The sequence below is a fragment of the Hippocampus comes genome, unplaced genomic scaffold (genome assembly GCF_001891065.2).
Source record: "Hippocampus comes isolate QL1 unplaced genomic scaffold, H_comes_QL1_v1.1 scaffold1, whole genome shotgun sequence".
NCBI lineage: Eukaryota > Metazoa > Chordata > Actinopteri > Syngnathiformes > Syngnathidae > Hippocampus > Hippocampus comes.
In genome coordinates, this window is record NW_017805010.1 from 143,535 (window position 1) to 169,818 (window position 26,284).

A 26,284-nucleotide genomic window follows, 5' to 3' on the forward strand; every position below is an offset into this window, starting at 1 on the left:
TTTTTTTTAGATGAAGGCACGTGTGGAACAATGCCTTTACTTGTAAGGTGAATACTGATTAACATACCAACTGTGCTGGACTTCAACTCTGCTTCCACAGCATCATAGTGAGCTGAGAACTTCTTGTCAATGTTGGATTTGACCATATTGTCCTGCCAGAAGCATACAGTGGAGAAGAGAAACACACATGGCTGTGGATCGGTAGCTATAGAGTTAAAGCACCCTTATACAGCAAACAGAAACATTTCAGACAATGGCTACTATCTAAGTGTCCGTGTTGCAAACCTCTGCAATCCTCTGTTTCAGTTGTTCAAGTTGTTCCCTCTCCTTTTCTCGTTTTTTCATCAGCTGCATAGCTCTCCCAGCCTCGCTGGCGGCTCCTTTGTATTGTGCCATGTTGCTTTGTTCTTTTTTAAATGCTACTCCCAAAAAAGCAAAGAATGCAAATGTCACAGAATGATATGTACACGAATGTGTAAAAACAATATCAACAACAACGATCTCCCTCCGCAATCGTAAACTAATCTTGCTCGCAGAACACAACAATAAAAATGGCGACGGCAAGATGCATGCTGGGTAGGTGACATGTTGCGTTCATGGACTGATCAAAGCTCGTAATTAAGAATATCCAACGCAACGAAGATAAATATTTTCCAGGAACATCCCGTCCATCCATCCATTTTCCAACCGACTTATCCTAAACTCCTAAACATATACAGTATATACTATTAATAAAATTGCTGATTATTATTATTGTTATTGTCATTATTTATTGTGCACAGTTATTTTGTGCATGCAAATACTTCATGTTTTCTACTTCCCTCCAAATTTTGCTGCTGTAAAATGAGTATTTCTCCATTGTGAGACAAATAAAGGTTTTCTTACCTTATCTTATCTTTTTTATTAAAGAATTACGAACTAAAAAAAGCAGGGACAGCCTTCAAGTTTGTTTCTTCAAATTGTACATGGTAATTTCGGGAGTTTCCTATCAAACACACACGCACGCACGCACGTACACACACACACACACACACACACACACACACACACACACACACACACACACACACACACACACACAAAATAAAAATTAATTTATTTCATTGATAGTTTTAATAACGGCGAAACTTAATTTGTTAAATACTATATAGTACACGTAGAGTATATATACATACGAGTTTTTTATATACTTTCACTTACACACAAAACTTGGTAGTTCACTCACTTGAAGTCATGCATTGTTTTTGTCCCTCATTTGAAGACAGTCTCTTTGTGACACAAAAATGGCAATGTGGCTGCAGCACAGAGCAACAGACATACAGAAGGGTGCAATGAAGTCGTTCACTACACACAAACACAAGGACCGCAGACATGGAAGGAAGGTGTCGCTCAGTTGTATTCATGGAAACACAAACCTGAAGAGAGAAATCAAATGGAGATGATTTTTAGATCTTTAGTGAATACAACATTTGATGTTATCTATCGACAGCATGTATCTATCTATGTACAGGGTGGACCATTCATTTCCATACAAAAGTATTTTATATCTATGATACCTTCCTATGGGTTCTGAAACCTAAAAAAATATATGCATTCTATCTAGCTAGCTAGCTAGCTAGCTATGTGTCTACAATAGAAATAAGAAGTTTACACACCCCTGTTCAAATGCCAGGATGTTGTGTTGGAGTAAAAATCTGCCAGGTATCAATCATTTCAAATCGTTTCCCATCGATGTTGTGACCAATAACCCGTACAACTCAGTTGGAAGCGAATATTTTACAGACTGCAAAAATGAACAACTGAAATCATCACAAAAATCAACAAAAACTGGCATTTGAACAGGGGTGTGCAGAATCTTGACATCCACCATATCTACAGTATGTATCTGTCTGTCCATCTGTCAGTCCTTCCATCTACTCCATGCATGTCCAGCTGCGGTCTCCGAGGATTCTGATCATTTGAGTCAGGTATGTTGGAGTCAGGAGAGATATAAAACATGAAGTTCCGGGTTTGGACACCTCTTATCTACTGTATCTATTTTAAGAGGACAGTGTCACAAATAGTAAATAATGTGCTGTTCTACAGTCGTACCAGACTTGCAGACAGACAAGAATAGCCAAGAATGTGCCACTGAGGAAAGCAAAGGGCACAGCCAACAACAAGGAGAGGAAGCGATATGTCCACACACGAGTCTTCTCAAAGCCAACAGCACTGTAAACCCACACTTGCTCGATGGAATGAGGTGCTGTTGTCTCCACGAGAACATCACTGACCACCACCTGAATACAGGAAACAACATGCAAGTCAAGGAATGTGGCACAGATGAAGACCAGGATAAGGATATTATATACACATATACTTATATACAATTTATTTATTTATTCGATTTGACAATTCAAGTTAGCCTATTTAATGTGTCCATTCCGCAAACAAAAACAACTATGTTGTGTTTTTATGACTTTCAGTGATGGGTGTCCTATATTTTGCTTGCTTGGAACCTGGCTGGATCCCATCTGACATTGGTCCAGAGGCGGAGCTCTCCCCGGACCGGCCACTAGGCAGTCGCAGGCATATTAAACTTTATAGTATATGTATTAGAGTTTTAAAACATTTATAAAAAGTTACAGAATCCAAAATTTCAAAAGTAAAAAGGTGAACCAACAAAAATTTAATTGTACTCATCAATCGTCACCATGAAGCAGTGGAAACGCATGTCTGCTCCTATATGTATTCGAAATACATATACAGGTATTGATATGTCACAGATTTTTTATTTATTTATTTTTTTAATAACTCAAACATCACCTTGTTTGAATTGTAATTTTACATGCAGCAAGGCCGCTGCAAAAACATACAGCAGCAGACACATAGTGAATGACATGAATACATATGAGACCTTTAGGTGCCGGTTGATACCACGAGGGTCCCTGTTGACAGTTGGGTGGGTGAGGGCGTGGTCTGCGTGGCGCACGGTGCATCTGGATGTGCACTGAGCACGGGAGTTGCGGCTTTGGATGCAAATTCCAGAGGAGGAGGCAGAGTGTTGATCTCTTCCACTGCCGCATCGTCTTCGTATGTGTCATTGATGGGGCACCCTGCCATATAGTCGTCGCTTGCCATCATCACCTTCACTGCCAGGCAGGAAGAATGCTCAAGCATGCCACAGTTGAGACATCATCTGATCCCGTCGAGTTTCCTGCACGCACACACATACCTGTACACGCCCACACACACACCCTTCTAGAAGACATGTGAGGTGCAAGTGGCATTACCACCTGTTTTCGAGGCCCTAAAAAAGGTGTCTCAGCAAAATCTGTCAATAGTCGCGGCTCATTTTGAAATGAATCATCTACTTTGGTCTTTCTGAAGGGAACTGATCACACTCGCGATTAGAAATGAGCATTTTACTTGTGCTACACTAGCGTGATGAGTTTCATCCTGCCTTGGTGTATTCAAGTAGGTCTCACATTGATTCGCAATTGATTTTGGAAGCTCATTAAAGATGACGAGATGGCTACGTGCACGTGTCAGGCCTACACCTATTCAACATCAATTCTAATCCACAGGTCTGTTATTGTTAAGAAGTGAGTGGAGCGGATCCAGCAGCATCAACAGGAGATATGACGCCTAACATACCTCAATCCCGTATCAGAGATGAGAGCACTGATCCAGAATGCTTTAGGACAGATTTAGCCTATGAAAGGAGACCGCTCCTGTAGGTATATACGTATACACACAGTGGCTAAAAGTGCTTACTGGAGTGTGTTGCCCACTTTCCTCCCGTAAGTGTGCACTAGGTGTTTGTGGGCAGAGCTTATTTTAGGGGAGGGAGGGTAAGGCCATAAATTCAGGTTGCAGGACAAGTCAGGATTGGGGGATGAAGGGTGAGTAGGGATGGCGCTACACCGGGGTTAGGGAGGGTAAAGGGCGGTTGAGTGTAGCCCCATCAGAAATCTGTTGACCCCCCACCCCCCCAATATTTTATTGGATATTCTAAAATATATTTATAAATTATTTTCTCAGTCCTATGTGTTGGTCAAGCCCTTCAGTACTGAGAGAGAAAAAATGCTCACTGGGAACAAACAGCATCAATTGTTGGAGAAGTAAGATTCTTTGAATCAGGTGTTTTAGAGGAGGGAAGCAACTAAAAAAATGCAGAGTTGGTGACCCTTGTCCTTTAGGCTCTCAGATGAACTGGAGGACTTTGACGCACATAGCCAAACAACCATTCACGCCTTTGCAAAATTCAGCTCTCACTGATGCGATTGTGCATGTTTTTTTTTTTTTCCGCATGGCAGCAAACCAGTACCAGGAGAAAAGCCACACAAGCACGGACTGAACATGCAAACTCCACACGGGAAAGCTGGAGCTGAAATTCGAAACCTGAATGTGAGCCAGATGTGCGAAACACATGCTTGTGATATTAACATGAACATGATTTTGTAAGGGAAACCTGGCAAAGTTCTGTGACAAATGAAGTCTGTAATATGCCCATATTTGGTCATGCTGTATAACTTTCCCATGCCCGCAGTGTAGCTTTGCATCCTTGTAACAATCATCACCTAGAATTGGAATACTTGTACTCCCTGCTGAAGACGCACAAACTTTGGAATGCGCCAAGCTGAGAATCGGTATAGGAGAAATGAAAGTTATGATATCACACTTTGTGTCTCTGTACCGCCCTTCTGATAGTATAAAGATGATGTGATTCTCTTCCTGCTTCGCACTCGTCACCCGCAGCCATTGTCTGTAATCCGCAGGTGCCCGGAATATTCCGTTATTAAAAGCTTCGAAGGAACTGTTCATCGATTCCAGCCTTTATTTGGATTACCAACATTCTCCTCGTCCGAAATTCAACGAACACGCGGGGGAGAGGAGGCCGCTCTTCCCCCAACACCAACTTAGCCCTGCTGGTTTTGAATCCAGGTCATCAGAATGTCCATAGAATGATAAACTATTCATCAGGTGTCGGAATCAGGTGCCTAGAATCGGCCAGTCGTACTGTAAAAACATCTTCATTAAATACACTGACAACACCTTAAAAGTCATCATCGTTTCATCTTTTAATGTCATCATAGTTTCTTTTGCCACACATATACTGTACTTTTACACTTTAAATCTAGTGACATTATCAAACAGCAATTTTGAATAAAAGAGTACCTTCATTTTGTAAAACAAAGAAACTGCATTACATTTATGTTTCGATGAAAACACAACAGAAGACGAATGCAATATATGTAAAACCATCTCAAATGTGTGGAATCAAAGTAGATAACATTATCGACCTCTTGGTCTTGTTCTCCGGATGCCCCTCTCTCTCTCTCTCTATATATATATATGTGGATTGTTTTGTGTGCATGAGTGTAGTTTGGAGTGAGTTTGCTAAACTTTGATGCCATAGTCACAGTTAAAGCCAGAAGAAGTCACATGAGTTCTCCGCTGACATGAGGGCAGTGTTGGCTCTTTGCACAGCTTGAAGGAAGCCAAGAAAAGCCACTTAATTCTTTCAAAGGCAAACCTGAGTCAGCCCATCTTAACTCTGCAAAGCCCTGAGTTTTTGCCTTGTCGGCCACGTATCACATATGAAAGGGAATGGTTTTTTTTTTTTTCCATCACAAGTTTGTCAAATCACTGCATGCTATTTCATATTGTGACATACCGTAACTACGAACAGCAATGTCAATGGAAACACCTTTACATGTCATGTATTGTAAAAAGACTTGAAATTAAGAGAAAAATGAAACTGTAAAAATAACAGAGGCACTCTTGACACAAACCGGAGTTTGGCTCTTTTTTTCCTCTTTCAATAATGAACAGAAGTTGCATTTTCAAAACCTGCCACCAGAGGACAGTCTTTTGCTGACACGAAGCATGTCAATCAATTTGTTTCACATCTAGGCCTGTCACGATAATGGCTATATCAATTTATCGCACGATGAGGAAAAATGGACAGGATAGGATTTTTTGGGAGTCGAAAAATGGCAATTTGCATGCGTGTTTGTTTACATACGTTATGAACATTCACATGCGCTTCTTCGTTGCCTCTGTCAGTCAACCTGCTCGTCACCGAGTTAATTTAGCACTCATGCACAGAAATATACATATATATAAATGCTATGATTGAATAGCTTCTGAAACCCATTTAATTTGTTTGGTTCGCATCTGTAAAATTGTTTCTTAATCGGAATATGCGAGTCTATTTCTCATTTATTAATGAGCCGCGGCAGTGGATGGTAGTGCTGATAATAGTTAAGTAACATTAATTGCTAGCGGGCGCAACCATGCGCATTGCTCTTTGTAGTATTTAATGGCTTCTTTATGCACGATTGGTTCTGTGAACATTCGTTACACCCACCAGGAATTCAAGAAATTGGCGACCGGCATCTGATACTGTATCCGTTTCGAGTGCGAAACGAGTCTGTATCTGTCCAATGTTGGTGCGTCGAGATACAGTAGCTTTCAGATCGCTGGTCGCTATACACACAAACATGGCAGACGAGGTGCATTTGATACTTATTAATTCGGGCTTTTATTTTGGTCAATATTGATAAAATCGGAGGGAATACAACCTTTCTTATGCCAAGGTACCGACTTTTGATGACAAATTTCAAACGGGTCAGCAGTAAGCAAAAATATATTTAAAAAACTATGAATACTGTAATGAAATAACGATCTTGCCTACTCTCAATTTAGTCACAAATGCACTTAAACGCACTTCAGAATGATGTAATCCGATTTTTTTTGTTCTAACGTCATCACCATACCAGTGACATTAAAAAACACGACAACACTATTGTTTATCGTGATCGTTTTGGGGAAAATATATTGTCTTGAAAAATTTGTTATCGTGACAGGCCTATTCACATCACTAAAAATAAGGAAGGAGTATCAGGGCCATACTTTAAAGGAAAACAAAATACTGCTACGACAATAGAGTCAAAGACTTACAGGTAAATAGGTAATAGTTGCATGTAATTCAACTATGACATTTCAGGAAAAAAAAAATCCACCTGTTGCTGAATCTAACTCTTAAGTCATAAGTATTAATAAATAAATATATTACATGTATTTTTATTATTATTATTATCATTATGAGTATCATTCTTACTACCACAATTATGAAAACCTGATATGCTTGAGAATAAAACAAGGGAAGATTCAGAATCACTCTTAAAAATTCATTTAGTATAGTTTACTTACATCTCTGATTTGTAAAAAATTATTGACGAGTGTGGGCTGTAAACACAAATTTTACTCCTGTAGTATCACTTTTTTCTGATAAAATTTCAAGCTTGCTTTTTGTAATGTTACCATTTTTTTCAGTGTCGCCCTAATATTCCTTCATAACAGACAGAACACATCCCTTATTTTCGAAAAAGGGAGACCAAATCTGGCTTTACATATTTGGAAAAAAAGACCAAAAGCAGCTGAAAAATCACACAAGACATACTGCAAAACAGCACCGTGTGGCACGATGAGATGGCACAAATGTAAATATATACATTTATCCTAAAAATAAATCAAGATTTTTCCAGAATGCATGACACCGTATTCCTTCTCAAGCTTTAAATCCATACTTTCAATCATCCATCCAGTTTTAGGGTACGTCACTCCACCGGACGGAAAAGGGCCCGTCCTCGGATACCAAAGCCCACTTTTCTGGCAGTGGGGGCAGCTTGAGGGAGCGGAGAGGAAGAGGAGGAGGAGGAGGAGGAAGAAGGAGGGGGACCGGGGGGAGCCACGGCTGCGAGAGTTGGCGGCTGCATGGGAGGTTGTCGAGACAAGAGCTCCTTAAACACAGAGTTCATCTGGCGACTGATCATCTCCTGAGAGTGGCAGAGGGGCGGGGCCAGAATGGGATCAAAACAGGAAATGGAGCATTACATTTAAGATGACAAACTCTTCTCTTCTACTTGCTTTAAGTTCTGCACTAAGTACAGCCCGAAGGAGAACATCTGCACCGATTGATAAACGATCTGGACAGAATCCTCAGCGCACTGTCTCGATTGCGAAACAGACCGTTCGAATTGTCTTGGCAGACATTTTGCCTCTCATCCGAGCAGGCTTTATCAGATCATGGGCAGAAGCAAGACAGGACAGCCCTTGCCTGAGTGTCAGCCTGGAAAGTATTTATGCTCTAAGTTAGAGGCACACATGAATGGTATCACTCTTTTGGAAACAGCAAGTGGTAAAATCAGCGGTCATCCTCATTAATACGTACTGCATTTAGTTGTGACAGTGGGTGCGGAGGCATGTGAAGACTGTTTGCTTGCTTGTTTGGAAGAGAGACAAAATGGCTGCTCAGACAATCGGAACAGTCCAGTTGCGATCGTTTCAATGCGCTTACAATAAAACGACCTGAATGAATGAGAGTATTCAGACATGTATGGAAAAAAAGGATTGAGATGCCTGGTCATGACACCTATTGGAAGAGAAAATTCTGCTTCTACTCGTCAAGGAGGGCTTCGTGTGAGATTATGCGTGTATTTGGGGAACGTTTTTATGGCCATTCCCCCAGAAGAAAAACTATTTACGATGTTTTACTGCCTAATTTTACCAAATAAGTATTTTACATCAGGGGCACCGGGACCGCCTTTACCAACGGACTTATCTGGGCTGGAGCCCGTGGTAATACACAAGTCAGGGGCCTATCAGAATTTTTTTTTTAAAAATGGTGGTGATTGGTGATTTTCAATCAATCATTTCACATTCTTGGCATGAGTTGACCACCCCACAGGCGATTCTGTGCAGTGCTGTGGCTGTAATTCTAGTGTGTGCCAAGAGAGGGACTATTAGAAAGAAATCTGAATACAGTACTTTCAAATTAGTCTGCCACTTGTTGAACTTTATGTCAGTCACTTAGTCATGAAGCCCGCTCAAAGATGCCTAGCTTAAAGCCCAAGAGCCTATATTGCAAGGTATTCAATTCCACATTTTTCTGCTATTATTTTTATCAGTCAATCATATCACTGCCAGATCCGCGGACCAATCACGAACTTGTACGGAACATCATGTGACTGATCCCGGGTGCTTGTTTGTTTACGCAGCGATGCTGACAGGATCGGAGCAGCGGCTGTCACGATGACAGATGGGGAGAGCCACAAGGGGTGAGTGCTTGCGATTATACAAAAGGCTTGGAAGGTGACCAGTTAGTTCAGGGTACTGGGCGTATGTACTCACACTTGCCGGGCTTAATCTTTGAGACAAGCATACTGGCAGAATCAATAAGTCATGGCTAGACTGGCTGGCTTGGTGGGCGGGGAGCTGCGAGGGGGTGGGAGGCGATGGGCGGCTGGCCGGCCTAACCTCAGGCTCACTGTGAGGGCATGAGAAATGTGGCGCTCGCGGGGCATCACACCTTTGTTGCCGCGGCAGGGGAAGAAGGGACGCTGTCGAGTAAGTAAAGGTGGCCCAGCCCAGAACCACATAAGTAGCCTGTGGACCTGCTCCAAACATAGCTCATCGACATTGTGATATTCTAGAAATGTGGTAGAAGTGATCATTTGAAAATGTGGATGCCGGAAGAGATTTCAAGAAATAAAATGTTGCGGGTTCGTTTGAATCTGTTTCAGAGAAATCAGGAATATGATCAGTGTCTTCACATGAATAAATGTAATTCAATATGAATATAAAAACACATGATAATAAGTCATTAAAGGTTATTTGAGCAAATTAAAATTTTCAGAAGTGTGTTTCAAACTTGTCGCCCTTTGCATGAATCAGGACCCAAGAAAGAGCTCTCGGTTTAAAAACGTTTGGTCAACCTTGCTCTAAATATAATGAGTTGCCATACATTTACCGTATTTTCCGCACTAAAATGCACACCTAAAACCCTTCCATTTTCTTAAAAGCTCACAGTGCGCCTTAAAATCCAATGCGCCTTGTGTACGGTCATTACAGTAATATGTCAACCCCAAAATGGCTCAAGACATGCTTCCAACGCCGAGTTCAAACTTAAGGCGATCGGTTTCACAGTTGAACATGGAAATAAGAGCAGTGGCAAGAGAGTTCAACATTAACAAGTCAATGTTATAACTTGCTGTTCGTTAAGTGAACTGTGTCGCTGCTTTACGAAATAAGTTTTACTGACATCTGATCGTCGCTGTATAAATCTGGGTGTAGTGTAGCGTTCTGTTGGCATTTCCTTGAGCGTTGCTCCATCTAGTGGATGCATTGTAGATTGCGTCTTATAATGCGGTGCGCCTTTTAGTGTGGAAAATACAGTACTGTACATCTAACATACGCCTAAATATTTCGTGTAAAAAGTAGATAATGACGAAAAGAGAAACAAAATATGATTTGGCTCTGGGAAAACAAACAATCGGTTCAATTGAGCGACCAACCTTGTCAGCTGATGTCCTGTCTGCCTGAACAAACGCAGGTCTGTCCACAGGTTTGAACCCTGCCTGTCTCACAGTGTCCAGCGTGTGTCTTCGCTCCTGAGACCTGAGACACAAACGCAGTTTTTCTTCTTTAATTTATCCTCAAGAACCCAAAACACAAACATTGTGTCTTCTTGGTGGTCTACTCACTGACTATGTAACTTAGATGTCAAACAATGTTTAGGAATAAAAGTTTTTTAAAATAGTTTGTCATTCTAACAGTTTATGTGCTTATTTTGTCATTGGCCTTTGGGGCAGTAATTGTGTTAACTCAGAAAATAACCTGATGATCTCATGTGCATTGCTGTTTCTGTTAGCTGAATTATAATTTCAGTTGGGAAGTTTTCTAATCAAGTATGAATTATTTGTGTCGTCTATGTCATTGTTCCCCAACCGAGGATCATTTCCAATTGACCACAGAAATCTATTATCTCCCTCGCCAACTTCACACGATTGACCCATGGAGGTCTGCTCGTAGGTCCTGATAAATGACCTCCTGCATGGTCTCTGGAAAATCAGTTTCTCCTGCATCCACGTCAAGGACTGCGCGCCCCTCGAGCGCCCATTTTAAAGAGAATGAGAGTAGCCAGTTCCTTTTGGCGATGAATCTAGTTGGCGTCTGTAAAAATACCAAAACAAAGTCTCTCACGCCCTTGCGCAGATTTAGACTGCGCCTCATGCCAGACACTGGTCACAAAAATAGAGTCCTGAGGGTAGACAAGCATCTTGTTGGCTTTCATGTTTACTTTGTGTGCCAGCATAGCAGTAGCGTAAGACTAACACCAGGAGGAAGAGGGAAACATCTAAAACGTGCAGGAGAGCGGCCCTCGAGGACCAGACTTTGACACCTGGGGTCTAAACCCAGCTCATGTTTCCTACTAGTGGCCAAACACTGAAACGCTTGCTGGATTCTGCTTCACAATGATACTAAGAGCCAACAACAAAGGATGAAAAATGCATTATCCTTCCCCAAGCCGCCAAAATATAGCATGCTGCCAATCAGAGCAAAGTTGTTTTCCATCTTCAAATTAATAAAGAGAACAGCAAACAAAACTGAGCAAATTTCATTTGCAGTTCAAATATTCATGAGAAATCCAATCGTCTCATCTGTCAAGCCTTTTGGACCAACTAGAATATTTGAAAAAGGGCATCCTGGGCATTTTCAACTCAAATGATCTTGCAAACATGATAAAAGGACATCAAAGATTAAAAAAAAAAAAATCGGTGTGGCATGGGCCCTTTAGAAGTGCTTGGTGCTCCCCAATTTTATTTTCAGAACATTGCTGCTTCACATCATTTTTTGTAGCAGCATAACTACTTGATGACTCAATTGAAACATTATTTTTTATTTAATTTTTTAGTCGATACATTTTATAAGCTTGAGGTGTAAGTCTGACTTACACTGGAAGGTGACGTGCAGCCGGGGAGGCGGGTGGCTTTTGACCAGGGCTTCCATCACTTCCTCGCTGTCGCCCGGGCAAGGAAGCACCATCGCTGTTCACCCGCATCCTGTCGAAAAGCACACAAAGGAATGTTGGAAGTTTTCGACTGATACAATTTTGGGTGAAACTGAATATTTGCATGTACTGTTAATTATGTACAAAATTTGTGATGGGTTCAAAAGTAACAGGAATACTGTCAGAACAAAAATGATGAGTTCTGACAGAGCCTCTGTTACTTTATTGTATGGTGTTACTAATACATGCAAGTATATATTATTTGTAGTTCAGAGTACTCATTTTCCATCTTATATTTGACATTTTTTTCCAGAACAATGTCCACAATGTATGCCAAATGGAGTACATCAAATATTTCCTGATGGTGGTGTTAATGTACAACAGTTGAAAATGAAATTCAGACATATAGGACTTACTGAACGTATAATTAAATTGCCAACTGATTCATTGTGAAGGGAAGGTCTTCTAAAATATATTCTAAGCAAAATGGAAAGCAAAATGTTCCATTTACGAATATCGTAAGGTGGCATTATACTTCATCTGTGATCATCTAGCGTGGCATTTTTGAAATTGAGCGCTACTTCTTGGGTAGTGGTTCATGCAAAGGGCTACCAGTTTGATAGAAACTTCTGAAATAATACATTTGCTCAAATTACATTGATGTGATAGAATTGGGGTTTTTTTGCACATTATTGAAATTAATAGTGGGTTTTGGAAATAAACATTGAAAAAACATTAGACACTGTGCCTTAAAAAAAATCATAAATCAAATGTTCAGGTTGAAAAAAATGATTATAAAATCATTTCCTGATGCAAAAGAAGTGATTATTTCTCAAGCATTGCGGAATGTGAATATGTGCATGTCTGTGTGTGTGTGTGTGTGTGTGTGTGTGTGTGTGTGTGTGTGTGTGTGTGTGTTTTACCGAACAGTGTTTTCTGTATGAGGATCTTCTGTTGACAAATTTCCAGTGCTGCCGCCGCTGCCACCTCCTCCTTCTTCTCTTTTCCCTCTCTCTGACCTGCAGGAGGAGAAAAGAATCGTTACCTTCACAATACATAGTTTTAGTATGAGATGAGATTTCCTGTCAGGTGAGAAGACCAAACATTCCTTTTCTTTTCATTTCTGATCCTGTCTGAAAAAAAGTAGAAAAAGAAACAAACATATCATGTGGTCTTGGTTCTAAAGGGTGCTTGCTCACCCTTCCAAGACACTGATGTACTTGTGTGGGATGAGACCTTTGACCCCTGCTGCTTCACCCCTCCACCATTCAGAAGAGGCCTTGCTATGAAGAGTAAGGAGATCTCCCTGCTTGAACGACAGCTCTGCCGGTGACCTCGCCACATAGTCGAACATTGCCATGGCCTCCCACTCTGTACGCGCAGTACATGGAAAAAAAACCCCACACAGAAACCTTTTCATTTACAGTCATATTTTAAAACCGAATTCCAAAAAGGATCGCAGGGAAGCTCTATTTATTGTCACATCTGTAACTGTAACTGTGTGTGCATACAGGCATGTGTGTGTTCTCACCATCCTCACTTGGTAGATGTTCAGCCTCTCCATCTCCCTCCTCTGTGATTGGTTCACTACAGACAAACCAAAAGGTGAGTTTGGGGAATTTTCCTCCTCTGGCTACACAACCACACTCACAGGCCTCCTTTTGCATGATACCTCATTTTTCTGTTCACGTAATTTTGAAAATGCTTGCTGCATTATACAGATGACAGCTCTCTTTGAAAATAGCCCAAATCATACCAGTTATCATTTCAAACTTAAGACTGTCAACCCTTTCATGCACCCTGTAACCTGATAAAATGATCACCTGTCCACTGTAGTAACCGCTGTCCCTGAAAGGGTTAATAATGAAAGCCAAGTTATTTGGAGTAGTTGATTTTTTTCTATGCTATGAATGTCTGACTGCTATTGACTCGGGTGTGGGTTGAACGCTCTGCTCTTGATTGGTCAAAAGAGAATAGTCCACATTTTTTCATTTCACAACTAAAAGTGGCTTTCAAAAAATACACAGTGTATTAAAACATTATAAATATTCAAAGCCATGGATCTTGTTTACTGGAACAAACTGCACAGTGCACTAGACGCTGTGTGTTTTTTCCCATTGGTTTAATTCAAAAGTCATATTTTTGAGGGATGTCAAACATTGAAAAACTCAGCCATCCCAAACAAGCGGCATGTTTTGTTCGTTGATTGACTGCGTATCTCTTCGTAAACGACAATGACACGGAGCAGTGTCAAAATAGAAGGACAATATTATGAATGATTGATTTTCTCCCCCTCACAAAAATTTAACATTGCTTGCAAACGGCTGCCAAGAAATGTCTTTGATGTGGCATCAACTTCACTTAATAAGCCAGCGGATAAGCCAAAGAATGACGCTGCTTTACATACTTGAAACCCCATCTCAAACTGGATATTAAATTCTGTCACTCGCATCACACACATCGCATATAGTAATGAGAAAAAAAGGCAAACTTAAGGAATGAAAAAACACATTTTAAATCCCATTTCTATGACATCCCTTACCAATATTCCTGCTCAAGGGTCATGTGCTTCTCATAAATCGGGCCTGGCAATTCGGACTGGCCGGGAAATATGACATCGTGCTGAAGGATCATGGTTTTGACAAGGTCATTGACCTGTGGCTGCCGAGCAACGGCATCATCCGAATCATCCCCCCTCAGCAGGCTCGGGCCGAAGCAGACGGCCAGGTTGTAGGACTGCATCATGTTCTCGTCGCTGTACTGAGTCACGCTGTGAAGACACGCACAAATGAAACGGTACTCCCAAAACAGGCGGCAAAAATAATCAAACATACACAAAGATATTTTGTCAAAAAAAAAAAAAAAATACATAGCTAATTCAAGTTTGGTTTTATGAAAGAGATGACTATGTTGAGGTACTGTATTTTAGTAGTAATGCATAAAAAAAATATTGGATGTAATAATTCTACAGTAATTATGTTTTCTGTCCAAAATCCTACAATTTTTTTTTTTTTTAACCCTCTCATGTGTTAACTCACTGATTGAGGAATGCGAACAGGTATCGCATTATGATGAGGAGAGGTCGTGGGAAGGCAGAGACAATCGATTTGATCTGTGCCGCTTTCTCCACCATACCTTCGATTTCTGAATAAAAATGCGAGGAAGGAAGAGGAAAGAACAATATCAGACAAACAAAATAAATTTCAATTTGCTGCATTCGCAATCTTTTGATGAGAATAAAATGTTGGGACGCCGACCCATTTGTCTAAATACCAGGAAAAGCCAATAAGGTTTTTGAAAAAAAAAAAATCAGATTCAGTTGAATCTTTTTCCTTGTCACATCACAAATTCTGCATTGCCAATTATTGAATGTCTTATAGTGGACCAGTGGGAAAATGGTATGTGCCAGCCATGCCCTGAATGTTTAAATGACAAACGAATGCCGTACCTACTGCATGGGCACATTAATTTCATCGTTAAATCACTCCCCTGTATAAACCCTTTCATGCACCTGGTAAGACCATGAGCTGTCCACTGTAGTAACCACTATGCCTGAAAGGGTTAAATAAGAGAACAGACAACTGTACAGTGGGACTCAAAATTAATCGGTTCCGGCATAAATTTCTTAACTAGAAAATGTTGTAAGTAGAGACGCATTTTCCATGTAAATGCCCTAATCCATTCCAAGCCCCCCCAAAATTCAGACATAAATGTTTTCAAAAGCATAAAAATGCATCAAAATATGTAACAAATACACATTACAATTAGATCATTGCACAATAAATGAGAATTGTGCATAATGTAAAAAACGAAGAATAGAGTAAAGAATAAAAATGATGGTCATTTAACTTTTAACGGCGTCCTCATCATTTTTTGCCCTTTTTCGTTCATGTTCTCTCTCAGAAATGGTTTTTGCCTGTTTTTTTGTGAAGAACTGGTCCAAGGACGTTTGCTCTTGTCAGCTTTTAACAATCCTTCGAAAATGTACCACTGTATTTTAAATAGTACAAGACTAATGCCATAAAATTATGGGGAGATAGCTTTATCAATCTGAAACCTTTCTTGGAAGACTCTTGTGGTGCTTTAACTTTTTTTCCCCTTCAAATGTAAAACCCTCATTACTATTAAAACATAGTGACTAAATTACTGTAATGAGGTGTCATAGTCACTTCATTAGTATTTATAGGATTTGGACCAGCGCCACTCGTGATAATGAGCCGCCAGGAGCTGTTCCCACAGTGCCAGATTGGAGATTTGTCGACACAATTGACTGCGACTTCAGTACCAGTACATGTCGGATAAGGAGGTGGAATTCAAGTGTGAGAAATTTCAGGAGATAAAAAGTAACAACAATGTTGAAGCACAGGATGATCGGTATCTGCAAACGAAGAGTACAGAATCGAGAGGGCTCTTACGGACACACTCCAGCAGCTCCAAGTAGCTCTCATAAGGGAAGAGGGGAGGCTCGAGGCCCCTGAAATAAAGCTTCAAAACCCCAGCCACTGAATCCAAGTCACACTCACTGTCTGACAGAGGGTCTTCTCCTACACGGGGAGATACAGATATCGACATGATATACAAAATGTGTCTCAACACAAGTTCAGTGAATAATTCAGAATTGGAGAGCCATCCAAAGCACCTTGTTTTGTGGACAGAAAGGGGCATTGAACTGAACATCATGCGTTTCTGCATCATGAACATTTTTATGACTGCGCTTAATCAGATGTTTGTGAATGGCTTTTGGACATTCTGTATAAATAAAGCTGTATTGTATTGTATTCCCTTCAGCATAGCTCCATCCAGTGGATGCATAGCGCAACTGAAGCCACTATTTTAGCTTCTATTTGATGCGCCTTATAATGCGGTGCACCCGATATATGAGAACAGTTTTAAAATAGGCCATTCATTAAAGGTGTGCCTTATACTCCAAAGCACCTAATAGTGCAGAAAATACGGTACCTTATTTGACAACCCAAGCCACCACCATCGCAATTTAAAAGCATAAATGCAGCTTGCAGGGGGAAAAAAAGAGCATGTGGTGGTTGGCTTTCGCTGGAAATCTGTCTTGGTTGCCGACAAAAAGGTCGCAGGTCGGTCGCGGTTTTCAGGTCACCTGAAAACTGGGGCGGTTAGTTGCAATGTGTTAAGGCAGGGGTGTCAAACTCAGGTCCTGGAGGGCCGCTGTCCTGCATGTTTTCCAAGTCTCCCTGTTGCAACACACCTGATTCAAATGAACAGGTTCAATGTCAGGCTTCCGCAGAGGTTGCTGATGATCTGATCATTTGAATCAGGTGTGTTGCAACAGGGAGACTTGGAAAACATGCAGGACAGCGGCCCTCCAGGACCTGAGTTTGACACCTATGTGTTAAGGGATCTAGCTGCAGTGACAGCTAATTTCCTACCTAAGCGTACTGTAAGCCTGAGATTGTATTTGCACTTGCACATTAAAAAAGATGATAATTAAGTTAGTCATGTTTGTTTCAATTCTTCATATATTAAAAACAAAAACATAAAAAAAAAACAAAAAACAAAAAAAAAAAACTTTTTTCCCCCGTTTTTGATACTGTAGGGCGAAAGATGCAGCTGTTTACTCAAGTGGACTGAAGGGGTAGCAACAATGGGGAAATGCCAGTACAGTATTATGAGGGGAGCTCACAGCAACATATTGGAACAAAAAAACAAAACAAAAAAAAAATCCAATGAACTAGTTCATTTTCTGAGCATGAACTAGATTCAAAATGATGCATTACGAGCTCCAAAATGAACTCGGGCATTTTAAATTTTTAACTAATTTGTACAGGAAAATTCACCTTCCCAAACATAATACATACATAATATAAGTAGACTAAACACTACATTTGTGTTCGTTCCAAGTCTTCATTTTCTCGTCAAGATGAGGGTCCACACAGTGTGTTTTATTACATTAATGGTTTGCTTAATCTCTTAATCGTTTGTGATTAACAAAGAAAAAATGCATATAAAAAGATGCCGAGTATAATATTAGTTCAAATCAATCATTTAGGAGCATATTGTACATTGACTCTTGTCTTTTTTTCCCCCCAGATTTACCTCTCTCAAAAGCATCTTTGATCAAATTAACTTCTCTTTGTGACCCAGGAACTCGGAATATTCCTTCATGGTGGAGACCTGAAACACACACACACACAATTTTATTGTTTTAACTTGTGCATTAAGGTTCACAATAAGAAATTGGTTCTACAGTGAAGTATGATCCCACTGGGACTAAAATACATATGACTAACTTCTACTGCTGGTAGAAATAGAGAACACAGTGGGCTGACATCATGATGACTACATCCGCTCGTTTTAAAGTCCGTAGAAGCTCTCCCAGCATGGTTTATGGCCAGTCATGCAAATTGTCTCACCGTGAAGGTTTATGAAGCGGATGCAGCTTTCAACCACCACAGGGATCTGCTGGCCGGAGCTCTGCAGAGGAAAGAGGATTTCAGAGTCAGAAGAAATAGGACACGGAGAAAAGAAGACGTAATAAAATAACAGCTTTTGTAGGAGGGGGGGAAAAAAATGCAAATTCATTTGCGGCGTGATTGGAAAATGAATAAACAGAATGTGAAGGTTGAAAAGCTACAGAAAGTCAATCATGAAATGATGGCAGCTTTGTCTTTTTGTTGCTAAGGTGGAAAACATGCATCAATGGCATTGCCAGGGCAAAAGCAAAGATGAGAAACGTTGTGGTGAAGCAGCACCCCCCCCCCACCCCCACGCACCCATTTATGTTTCCGTCATATCGTCAGTAACTTCCGTTTCTCATCGAAAGGTAATTTATAATCCAACTTTATATATCTATTCTGTGTATTTCTCCTACAGGAGTTGGGAAATCCTAATTTAGCTGTTCTACTGAGAAATATTTTTTGGAGGTTGTTAAGACAAAAGGAAAGAAAATGGCTACGGGATGAACGATCATCCCTTATAGCATTTTTAAGATAAAACTCCCCTGTCAGTGAGTTTTAAGGGTGACAAAATGACCTCGTATTTCCTGCTTCTTATGAGAAGCAACAGAGTTTGGTACCTGTGTACGAGACATTCTTCTTCTTCTTCTACACCAAGCAAAGCACAGCAGAAAACAGAAAGAGAAAAGGCAAGGTAAGAAAAAGATGTGCATAAAAAAATAAGAGTAGGAAAGATTTAGAAGGAGTTGCGCCAAGTGCACACGTTAAGTTGCAGAGTCGAGAGAGGAGGCAAGAAAGACTGGAGTGTATTTTAATCCCTTTTGGAAGAGGGGAACGGATAAAAGTGGGAAATGGATTGAAAGGACAGAGTGCCATAAATAAGCTATAAGCATGACCACACAGAACACACACACACACACCCACACACACACACACACACACACACACACACACACACACACGGGCATAGAATATTCCGCATCAGTTCCTCAGAAAAGCAAAACCAAGTTTCACAAAAGCAAATCAAAAGATGGAATATGCACTTTTGGATGTGGAGGTTGCGTGATCGTTACCTGTATGTAGGAGAGTATATCGGTGCTGAAGAGTGTGTGGCAAAATTGGGATATTGGTCTGGACTTGCGAACTCGCACCGAGCGAGCGCAATGAGCTCTGGGAAGTACATAAAACTCATTATGGCATTTTGTTTGTGGGTATTCAAAGAGGCTGTAATGAGGCTTGCTAAATGCAGCTATTAGTCACACTTGAGTTCAGCGGTCCCATTCCCCCCCGCCCAAAAAAAAGAATTGACCTGTTATGTCATTGAGAATGGCTCAAAATGGAAATGTTGAAACCAACTCTCTGTCCTCACTGCTCTCCTCTCTCGATTTCGCCATATCTCATTCAGTCATACTATGTTTACATTTCATAGATACCTGGAGGGGTCTGTGTTGACGGCCTCAGCTGAAGGAAAGAGCAGAAAAACAAAACACTTTTAAAATTTCTTTCACATATTTCAGGAGTGACCAGTCTTTGAGAAACTACTGCCGTACAGTGGAACCTCCAAAGTTGCTCGTCCCCATCAAAATGTTCTTTTGCTAGTTGATGTGTTTTGCCTTTTTTTGTTGTGATGCCACCACTGAACGATAATACCGATGATAACTAACTAGAAATATTGATAACCATAGATCGCAACCCAATAGAACATTGGGATGTGTGTGGCTGCTCAGTTCAATAAGAAGAACACAATTAAAAAATAATTTAAATGTGACAATTGAGGACAAGCACTTGAAGAAAAGAGCTCGATTGATGCAAATTTCAAAGTCAGGGGATACACTACACCGCAAATGTATTGATTCACTTAATACCGATAACATGCCAGTAGATGACAGGATCGCTCCACAAGTCCCTCTTTGAGACCAAATTTGGCGGCTCCACTGACAGCGGTCACTACAGTGGACAGCTTAACATGTTATCAGGTTACAGGGTGCGCAAAAGGGTTACGAGCATACCTTTCTGAATGGCATCGTGGAGTAGATCGTGTTTGGCTTGAAGTTTGAAAGTCAGAGAACTACTGGTGAGAAACTCCTTCACTTTCTATAGGAAAAGAGACAATAGCATTTTTTTTTTTTTTTTTTAAACAAGTCGTGCAGGTTGATGATGCAAAATGTAACCATTTTGTCCAGTAAAATGTGAACACTAATATTCTGCATGGAGCTTTTGTTCTTTCACATCACTTCTGACATTATAGTACTTTGTACAAACTATAAATATAACTCACTGTAAAATAGTAGGTCTCTGTCTCCTGCTGATTTGCTCGACGTTTGGCGAGGGTAAGTTTCGGGGCGGAGCCTGCCCCGGCGGCCTCGTGTAATAGGCTGCTGGGCACGTCGGGGGCGGCGTTGCAGTCGCTGTCACACATGGAGTCCAGCAGGGCTGTGAGTGTCGCTTTGAGGGTTTTACTGACCTGAGATAAGGCCAGATACAGATCATCAGGAAACTGTTTTTCACTTTCTTACCATACAGTGGAGAAAAATAGAAATATTAGCTATCATCAGTTGACTTTAGCTTCAGTAAACTAACTTTAGCTTTCCTTAACTAACTCCAAATGCAGAATACAGTATGTTCTACTATCTTTGGTCTTGGCAATTATTTCCCTTAGCGATTGTTGAAAACAAGCATATAACAGTGATGCACCATTTTAGATATGCGATGAGCACGCCATTTTGTGAGTCTGCTGGACGAGACGGCTGCAATTCGTTAAACCTACCGTTGCTCTGCTGTTGATTATTAAACTATGGAAAAAGGCAGAATCAACCTTTTGGGGTATATGTAGAGTTTAAACTATTATCACGGGCAATTTATCTGTATCAGGGATAGGCAACGGGTTGTCCACAGGCTGCATGCAATTCTTCAGAAAATGATGTATAATACATTCAATGAAAAAAAAAAATCTTTGTGGTTTGGAGTTGTTTTGTTTGCTTTGGATCTTTTATACATGCTTTGAAAAATGTATTATCATAAATTAAATACAATAATTATGATGTATTTTGCATGCATTTTGTCATGATTAAAAATTCAGTTTTTGTCATGCATTTGGTAAGCAAGTCCGTGGTCCTATGTGAGCCCAGTAGTGCTAAATTGTGGCCCTCTCCATCATTTAAGTTACCCATGCCCGATCTACATTTTTTTGGGGGGGGGTCGGGGGGGTCCATTCTTGGTGAATTCTTGCTGATCGTGTTTGGGCTTGGTTTTAAATGCTATACTGAAGGTCATCTTACCTCCTCTGTCTCCAGAGTGACAGCAGCTAGTCGAGACTGAAGTTGTTGAAATCTAGTCTCCATCTCGTATCTAACCTGACTCTCCGCGCTCACCTCACATACCTGGAATACAAATCATCAACCAAATAGAGCCACATTCGGGTTTCATCACGATTCTACAGAAATCCCGTTATACCTGGTCGCCCTCGTGTGGATGGTAGTTAAACCTAAACGGAAGGCAGAAGGCGGAATCATGCTGCTGCAGCAGGGCATCTCTGTCTCCGCCCTGGTCCAGCGACGTTACTGCGGCCTCCAGCTGCTTGAGCCCTGCCTCCTCCGTCTTTTGGATGCGCCACCGACTAGCCAGGTAGCACTTCATTACCCTCTCCACAGACGGATGGAAACCCAGGTCGCAACACTGCCCGGGGGGGAGATAGGCAGCAATAAAGCATCGAAGGGGAAGGGGGAAGGATGAATGCCGATAATGTGTCAGAGAGAAATTTCTGTGTCATTTGTTCATTCCGTTTTGAATTGGAAATCAAAAGTGAAACTCATTATTTATCATTTAAGGAATGACATATTTTTCATATTTCAATTTTAGGCTCAGATCCAAAATATATTGACATTGAAAAATGGGCCTTAGGACTGAGTTTGACAAAATAATAGTGTCATGTTTTTTTCTCTGGGAAATTTAAAATGGAAAGAAACAAATAACGTCCATATCCTGGATTGAAGGGGATGAAAGAGCTGTTGAAATGTTTATTTCTTACGTCAATGAGAGTGCTGACATCCTGCAGGTAGTACTTGTTCATGGCCGCATTGGCAGCAGCGAGATTGAGCAGGTAGTCGTTTCGAGCTTTAGTGCACTTGAGCTGGGTCTCCTGCACTCGGCCATGCCTCTGCATACACACACAAAATCTCTGTCCAATCACACTTATAGGCCACTGTAGAATGCTGACATGTATCTGTCCACTCACGTGTACTGCACAAATCCAAAGATGGCTTTCCATTCATATCAACGCGTACGATGAACACATGACTGTCCGTTCAGTCGCACACATAAGATTTAGTAAACATGTAAGTAAGTCCATTCACAAACACACACGGGGCTCGATATTTGAAGACGTTGAACCTGAGCACAAGCAACAAAGCTGGGATATTTTGATTTTCATCCCGGTGAAAACCTCGTTTTGCCTGTTTGAGGATTTGGCAGACCACTCCGCGCTTTGGTGGGCGTTTTGGCATACCAAGGGTGTTTTCTGTGACGTGCACGTCTTACAATCTGGTGGTTGGAATTCAACTAAACTTTACACTCAAAGGAATCACATCTACCTTTTGACGCATGTAGTCAAACACCCGTTTTGGTGAATTTGATCACAGCACAACTATAGGGGGGTTTGGTGGAGGGCTAAAACAATCGCTGTGGCAGGGAGGGCAGTTGCCAAGTGCCCTCTTCCCAGATCATCCGTCCGTGTAGGTCTGCTTTCAGGTCTTTATGAACGTACTGTACTGCACTTCTACCCACAGCATGGACTCCAGAAAACCAATTCCTTATTCAACCACATCAAGGACTGCGCCTCTCGCGCACAAGCTGGAAAGGAATTGAGAGAAGCCGCTTCGACTGGTGGTGAATCCAGATGACTATGTTCACACCCACAACGGCGCAAAAGCCTATTTTTAATTGCATTAAGCTGCATGCGTCTGCAAAAATACCCAAAACCAGTCAAGGCCTTTGAGCATGCCTTGTACTATACTTGCACTGGGCACAAAAATATAGTCCACCATCTCAACTTCTTTTCTGTCCATTTAGATACAAACACAATACACATCAGGTCAATATCTGTCCATTCATGTAAACACATGACATAAACATTCCCTTCACTATCACAGAAAATGTAAACATTCTCATGTCATACTGAGGGGAGCGCATGTGATTTACCTTCTCCATTAATCTCTCCATCTTCTTGACAGAGCTGCGCCTCTGCCCTCCTGATTGGCCGATGCCGAGCTCAGCAGACTTGCCAGTGTGTCGCTCTTCCAATCGCTCAGCCTCCTTCAGTTTGCCCTCAGCTATCAGGCAGTCAGTGTGGTACTGATTGTATGTCTTCAAAGCCTTCATCGGCATGAGCCGTGTAACACGCAGTGCACATGATCAGTATCGGTTTCCTCTGCATATGACATTATTTTGCATTTTTAATATGCAGAACATCAATGTAGTTTGCTCACCGTCTGCAGCTCAGTAGTGACTTTAAGCAACTCATCCTGCATCTGGATTCCAACCTCTTTGCTCTGTTGGCAGAAATATCATCTATTCTATTCTATATATAGTAGACACAACTAAGTTGAACATTTCCTCGGTGTGAGTGCTTCTACAAAGAAGTCTCAATCTTCAAAAGTCGCCCATTTCACCAGAAAAAGTTATAAAATGGCCGCCTGTCGCATTTTTGAAAACAAGTCGATAGAATTGGCAACAACCACAACGCATTGCACTCAACATGCTATTCACGGTAATTGAAATTTGCAGGGCAAATCAAGATTTGAAATGTTACCATGATTTATCCGTACACTGTAAACTGTTTCATTTCGACTTGAAAGATTTTAATCTGAAACAAAAAATAAATAAATAAATAAAATCAGCAAGAATTTCTGTATCCCACTCACCCGTTTGTGGAGCCGGTGTGTGTCCTCGGTACTGTGCGCTAACCGCTGCGTAAGTGCGTTGCAGCAGGTGTCACCCAACGTTGAGTGCTCACGACTTTCCAAACGAGTCTGAGTCAGCAAAACAGACCAGACTTGACACACTGACTGACCCCACTGCTCCTTCCTGCAGAGGAGGAGATCATCCTTACTCACAGCGAACGGCTTATGACTGATTATGCATTCATGTGAAATGAGATGTCAGTTCCTCACTTCTTGGTCTTGTGTGTGAACCTCTCTGTGAGTTTATCAAGGGCTCGTGCGTACTCGGCCTCGATATCGCCGCGTCGGCGGAGAAACTCAGAAAGATCTGAGAGCTGCTGCTGTTTCACCTCTACCTGGGAGTCCAAAATCTTGATCTGGTCAGTCAGTTGTGCTCGCAAGTCTGAGACACAGAGGGAGAAGACACTGCTGTTATAATTTTAATTAGCAAACATTGCATTGGAGTCTAAAAATGCTGGTTGGTGGCTCACATCATTTCTGACGAGAAAAAAAACAAACAAAAGAAAACAGTCCCTCCCATGTGTTTGAAAAGGAGCAGCATAACACTCTTAAAATAGGGAGCTTCCTAAAAATGTACCATAGCCTCTATTAATGATTTCAGTCAACATTTGTCCTCATTTGTGGCATAAGCAATCAAAAGTAATGTAAGCTAAAGTCACTATGTAATAGTTATGGAGTACGTTTGCCCATTTTCAGCGATAAACTACAACTGTTAGCTATTAAGCTGCATTTGAAGTAGTAGTATCTAATTTCTTATTTTACAACTTTCATAATAGAAAAAAAAATGACTGAATGACACTGGTCAACAAATCCAGCATGCTCTGAAATCTGTCATTCAAAAATCACAAATTTTTTGATAAAAACATAAATACTGTGTAGTTTCTCCCTTTCATCAATCGACAGACATAAAAATGGCTTGCATGAAAGTGAACTCATCCAATTTGGTATTTTAGTCATTTCCTGACGAGAAGGTAATACATGGTTACAATTTGTGTCTGACTCCGTTTCATGCAGCAATTACTTCCACTCAGGTAACTCATTATAACCCCAATTAACATTGAAATACACACACGCTGGTGAGTGAACTCAGCATGGCCCAGTGCTGCGCATGAGCTTTGAGGCCAATAAAGTCATCATTGTCTCATATCAAAAGTGTCTGTGCATCACTCTTCATCTCTCACTCTCCCAGCCTTCTTATCCCCCCCCTTCTTTTCCCTTCTTCCCTTCATTTTGGGCGCACACAGCCCAGGGGCTGACTGGATGTGAGGAGACAGCGTGGCTAATAACGACTATAAATACATTCGTGTAGTACAGTACAGAGCCGGCGAACCTCGGTATGCACTCTTCCCAAACCCCGCACGTAACCTTACGCATGCATGCACGCACATACAGTATATGGATACACACTATTAGCTGCAATGTGTGTGCTGTCAGAATTGAATCATGGTTTGGCTTCCACTGAAGGATTCCTCACAAGGCTGAGGGGTTATTCCAATGGAGACCTTTTGACATGGCTCATCGGGGGCTTCAACACCAGTGTTCCCCAACCACAAGTCCACGGGTAATGTGGTTAAAAAAAAAAAAAAAAATCTCTCTCTCTCTCTCTCAGGAGGCGGGAGCCCTGAACCGGTTGCCAGCCAATCGCAGGGCACACAGAGACAAACAACCATCCGCGCTCACACTCACACCTTGGGATAATTTCAAGTGTTCTATCAGCCTGCCATGCATGTTTTTGGAACGCTGGAGGAAACCGGAGAACCCGTAGAAAACCCACACAGGCACAGGGAGAACTTGCAAACTCCACACAGGAAGGCGGAAGCCGGGATCGAACCCACAACGGTCTGGCCAGGTTCCATTCCGAGTTAGGTTAATCAAAGACTCTCAATTGTTTGTAGGTGTGACGTAAATGTGGGTGCAAATGGTCGTCTATATGTGCCCGGTGATTGACTGTCAACCGAAAAGCCCAAAAGCTCTCTGGTGACCTCAATTGAGAAAGCGTCATAAAAAATGGATGAATGGCTGTCCTTCAAATTCTGTGTCAGTGCTGTCTACATAAACCC

General features: G+C 41.3%; 2 protein-coding genes and 1 pseudogene across 4 annotated transcripts in view; all 3 read right to left on the bottom strand.

The window, feature by feature from the left end:
* The window catches only part of fam50a (family with sequence similarity 50 member A), a 7,578-nt gene extending 7,010 nt beyond the window's left edge, over nucleotides 1–568 (bottom strand). The window contains exons 1-2 of the mRNA XM_019863056.1: nucleotides 286–568; nucleotides 68–152 (exon numbers count right to left, since the gene is read on the bottom strand). Coding sequence (XP_019718615.1) covers nucleotides 68–152; nucleotides 286–396 — 196 coding nt within the window. The 5' untranslated portion in view covers nucleotides 397–568. The remainder of the gene's footprint in view (nucleotides 1–67; nucleotides 153–285) is intronic.
* A 663-nt stretch (nucleotides 569–1,231) lies between these two features.
* Nucleotides 1,232–3,963, bottom strand: LOC109511683 (caveolin-2-like; annotated as a pseudogene).
* A 3,204-nt stretch (nucleotides 3,964–7,167) lies between these two features.
* LOC109511766 (SLIT-ROBO Rho GTPase-activating protein 3-like) overlaps nucleotides 7,168–26,284 on the bottom strand; it is a 29,508-nt gene continuing 10,391 nt past the window's right edge. For 2 of the 3 annotated variants that reach the window (XM_019863051.1, XM_019863052.1), the window contains exons 3-24: nucleotides 24,435–24,606; nucleotides 24,186–24,348; nucleotides 23,751–23,813; nucleotides 23,464–23,637; nucleotides 22,295–22,423; nucleotides 21,721–21,942; nucleotides 21,546–21,647; nucleotides 20,546–20,731; nucleotides 20,277–20,361; nucleotides 19,701–19,728; nucleotides 19,341–19,437; nucleotides 18,226–18,286; nucleotides 17,909–17,986; nucleotides 16,255–16,383; nucleotides 14,878–14,983; nucleotides 14,382–14,609; nucleotides 13,371–13,426; nucleotides 13,039–13,210; nucleotides 12,763–12,858; nucleotides 11,784–11,891; nucleotides 10,344–10,446; nucleotides 7,168–7,826 (exon numbers count right to left, since the gene is read on the bottom strand). In XM_019863051.1, the coding sequence (XP_019718610.1) occupies nucleotides 7,608–7,826; nucleotides 10,344–10,446; nucleotides 11,784–11,891; nucleotides 12,763–12,858; nucleotides 13,039–13,210; nucleotides 13,371–13,426; nucleotides 14,382–14,609; nucleotides 14,878–14,983; nucleotides 16,255–16,383; nucleotides 17,909–17,986; nucleotides 18,226–18,286; nucleotides 19,341–19,437; nucleotides 19,701–19,728; nucleotides 20,277–20,361; nucleotides 20,546–20,731; nucleotides 21,546–21,647; nucleotides 21,721–21,942; nucleotides 22,295–22,423; nucleotides 23,464–23,637; nucleotides 23,751–23,813; nucleotides 24,186–24,348; nucleotides 24,435–24,606 (2,777 nt within the window). In that variant the 3' untranslated portion in view covers nucleotides 7,168–7,607. Of the gene's footprint in view, nucleotides 7,827–10,343; nucleotides 10,447–11,783; nucleotides 11,892–12,762; nucleotides 12,859–13,038; nucleotides 13,211–13,370; nucleotides 13,427–14,381; nucleotides 14,610–14,877; nucleotides 14,984–16,254; nucleotides 16,384–17,908; nucleotides 17,987–18,225; nucleotides 18,287–18,887; nucleotides 18,916–19,340; nucleotides 19,438–19,700; nucleotides 19,729–20,276; nucleotides 20,362–20,545; nucleotides 20,732–21,545; nucleotides 21,648–21,720; nucleotides 21,943–22,294; nucleotides 22,424–23,463; nucleotides 23,638–23,750; nucleotides 23,814–24,185; nucleotides 24,349–24,434; nucleotides 24,607–26,284 lie in introns of all 3 variants that reach the window. The other variant, XM_019863053.1, reaches the window with a different exon arrangement.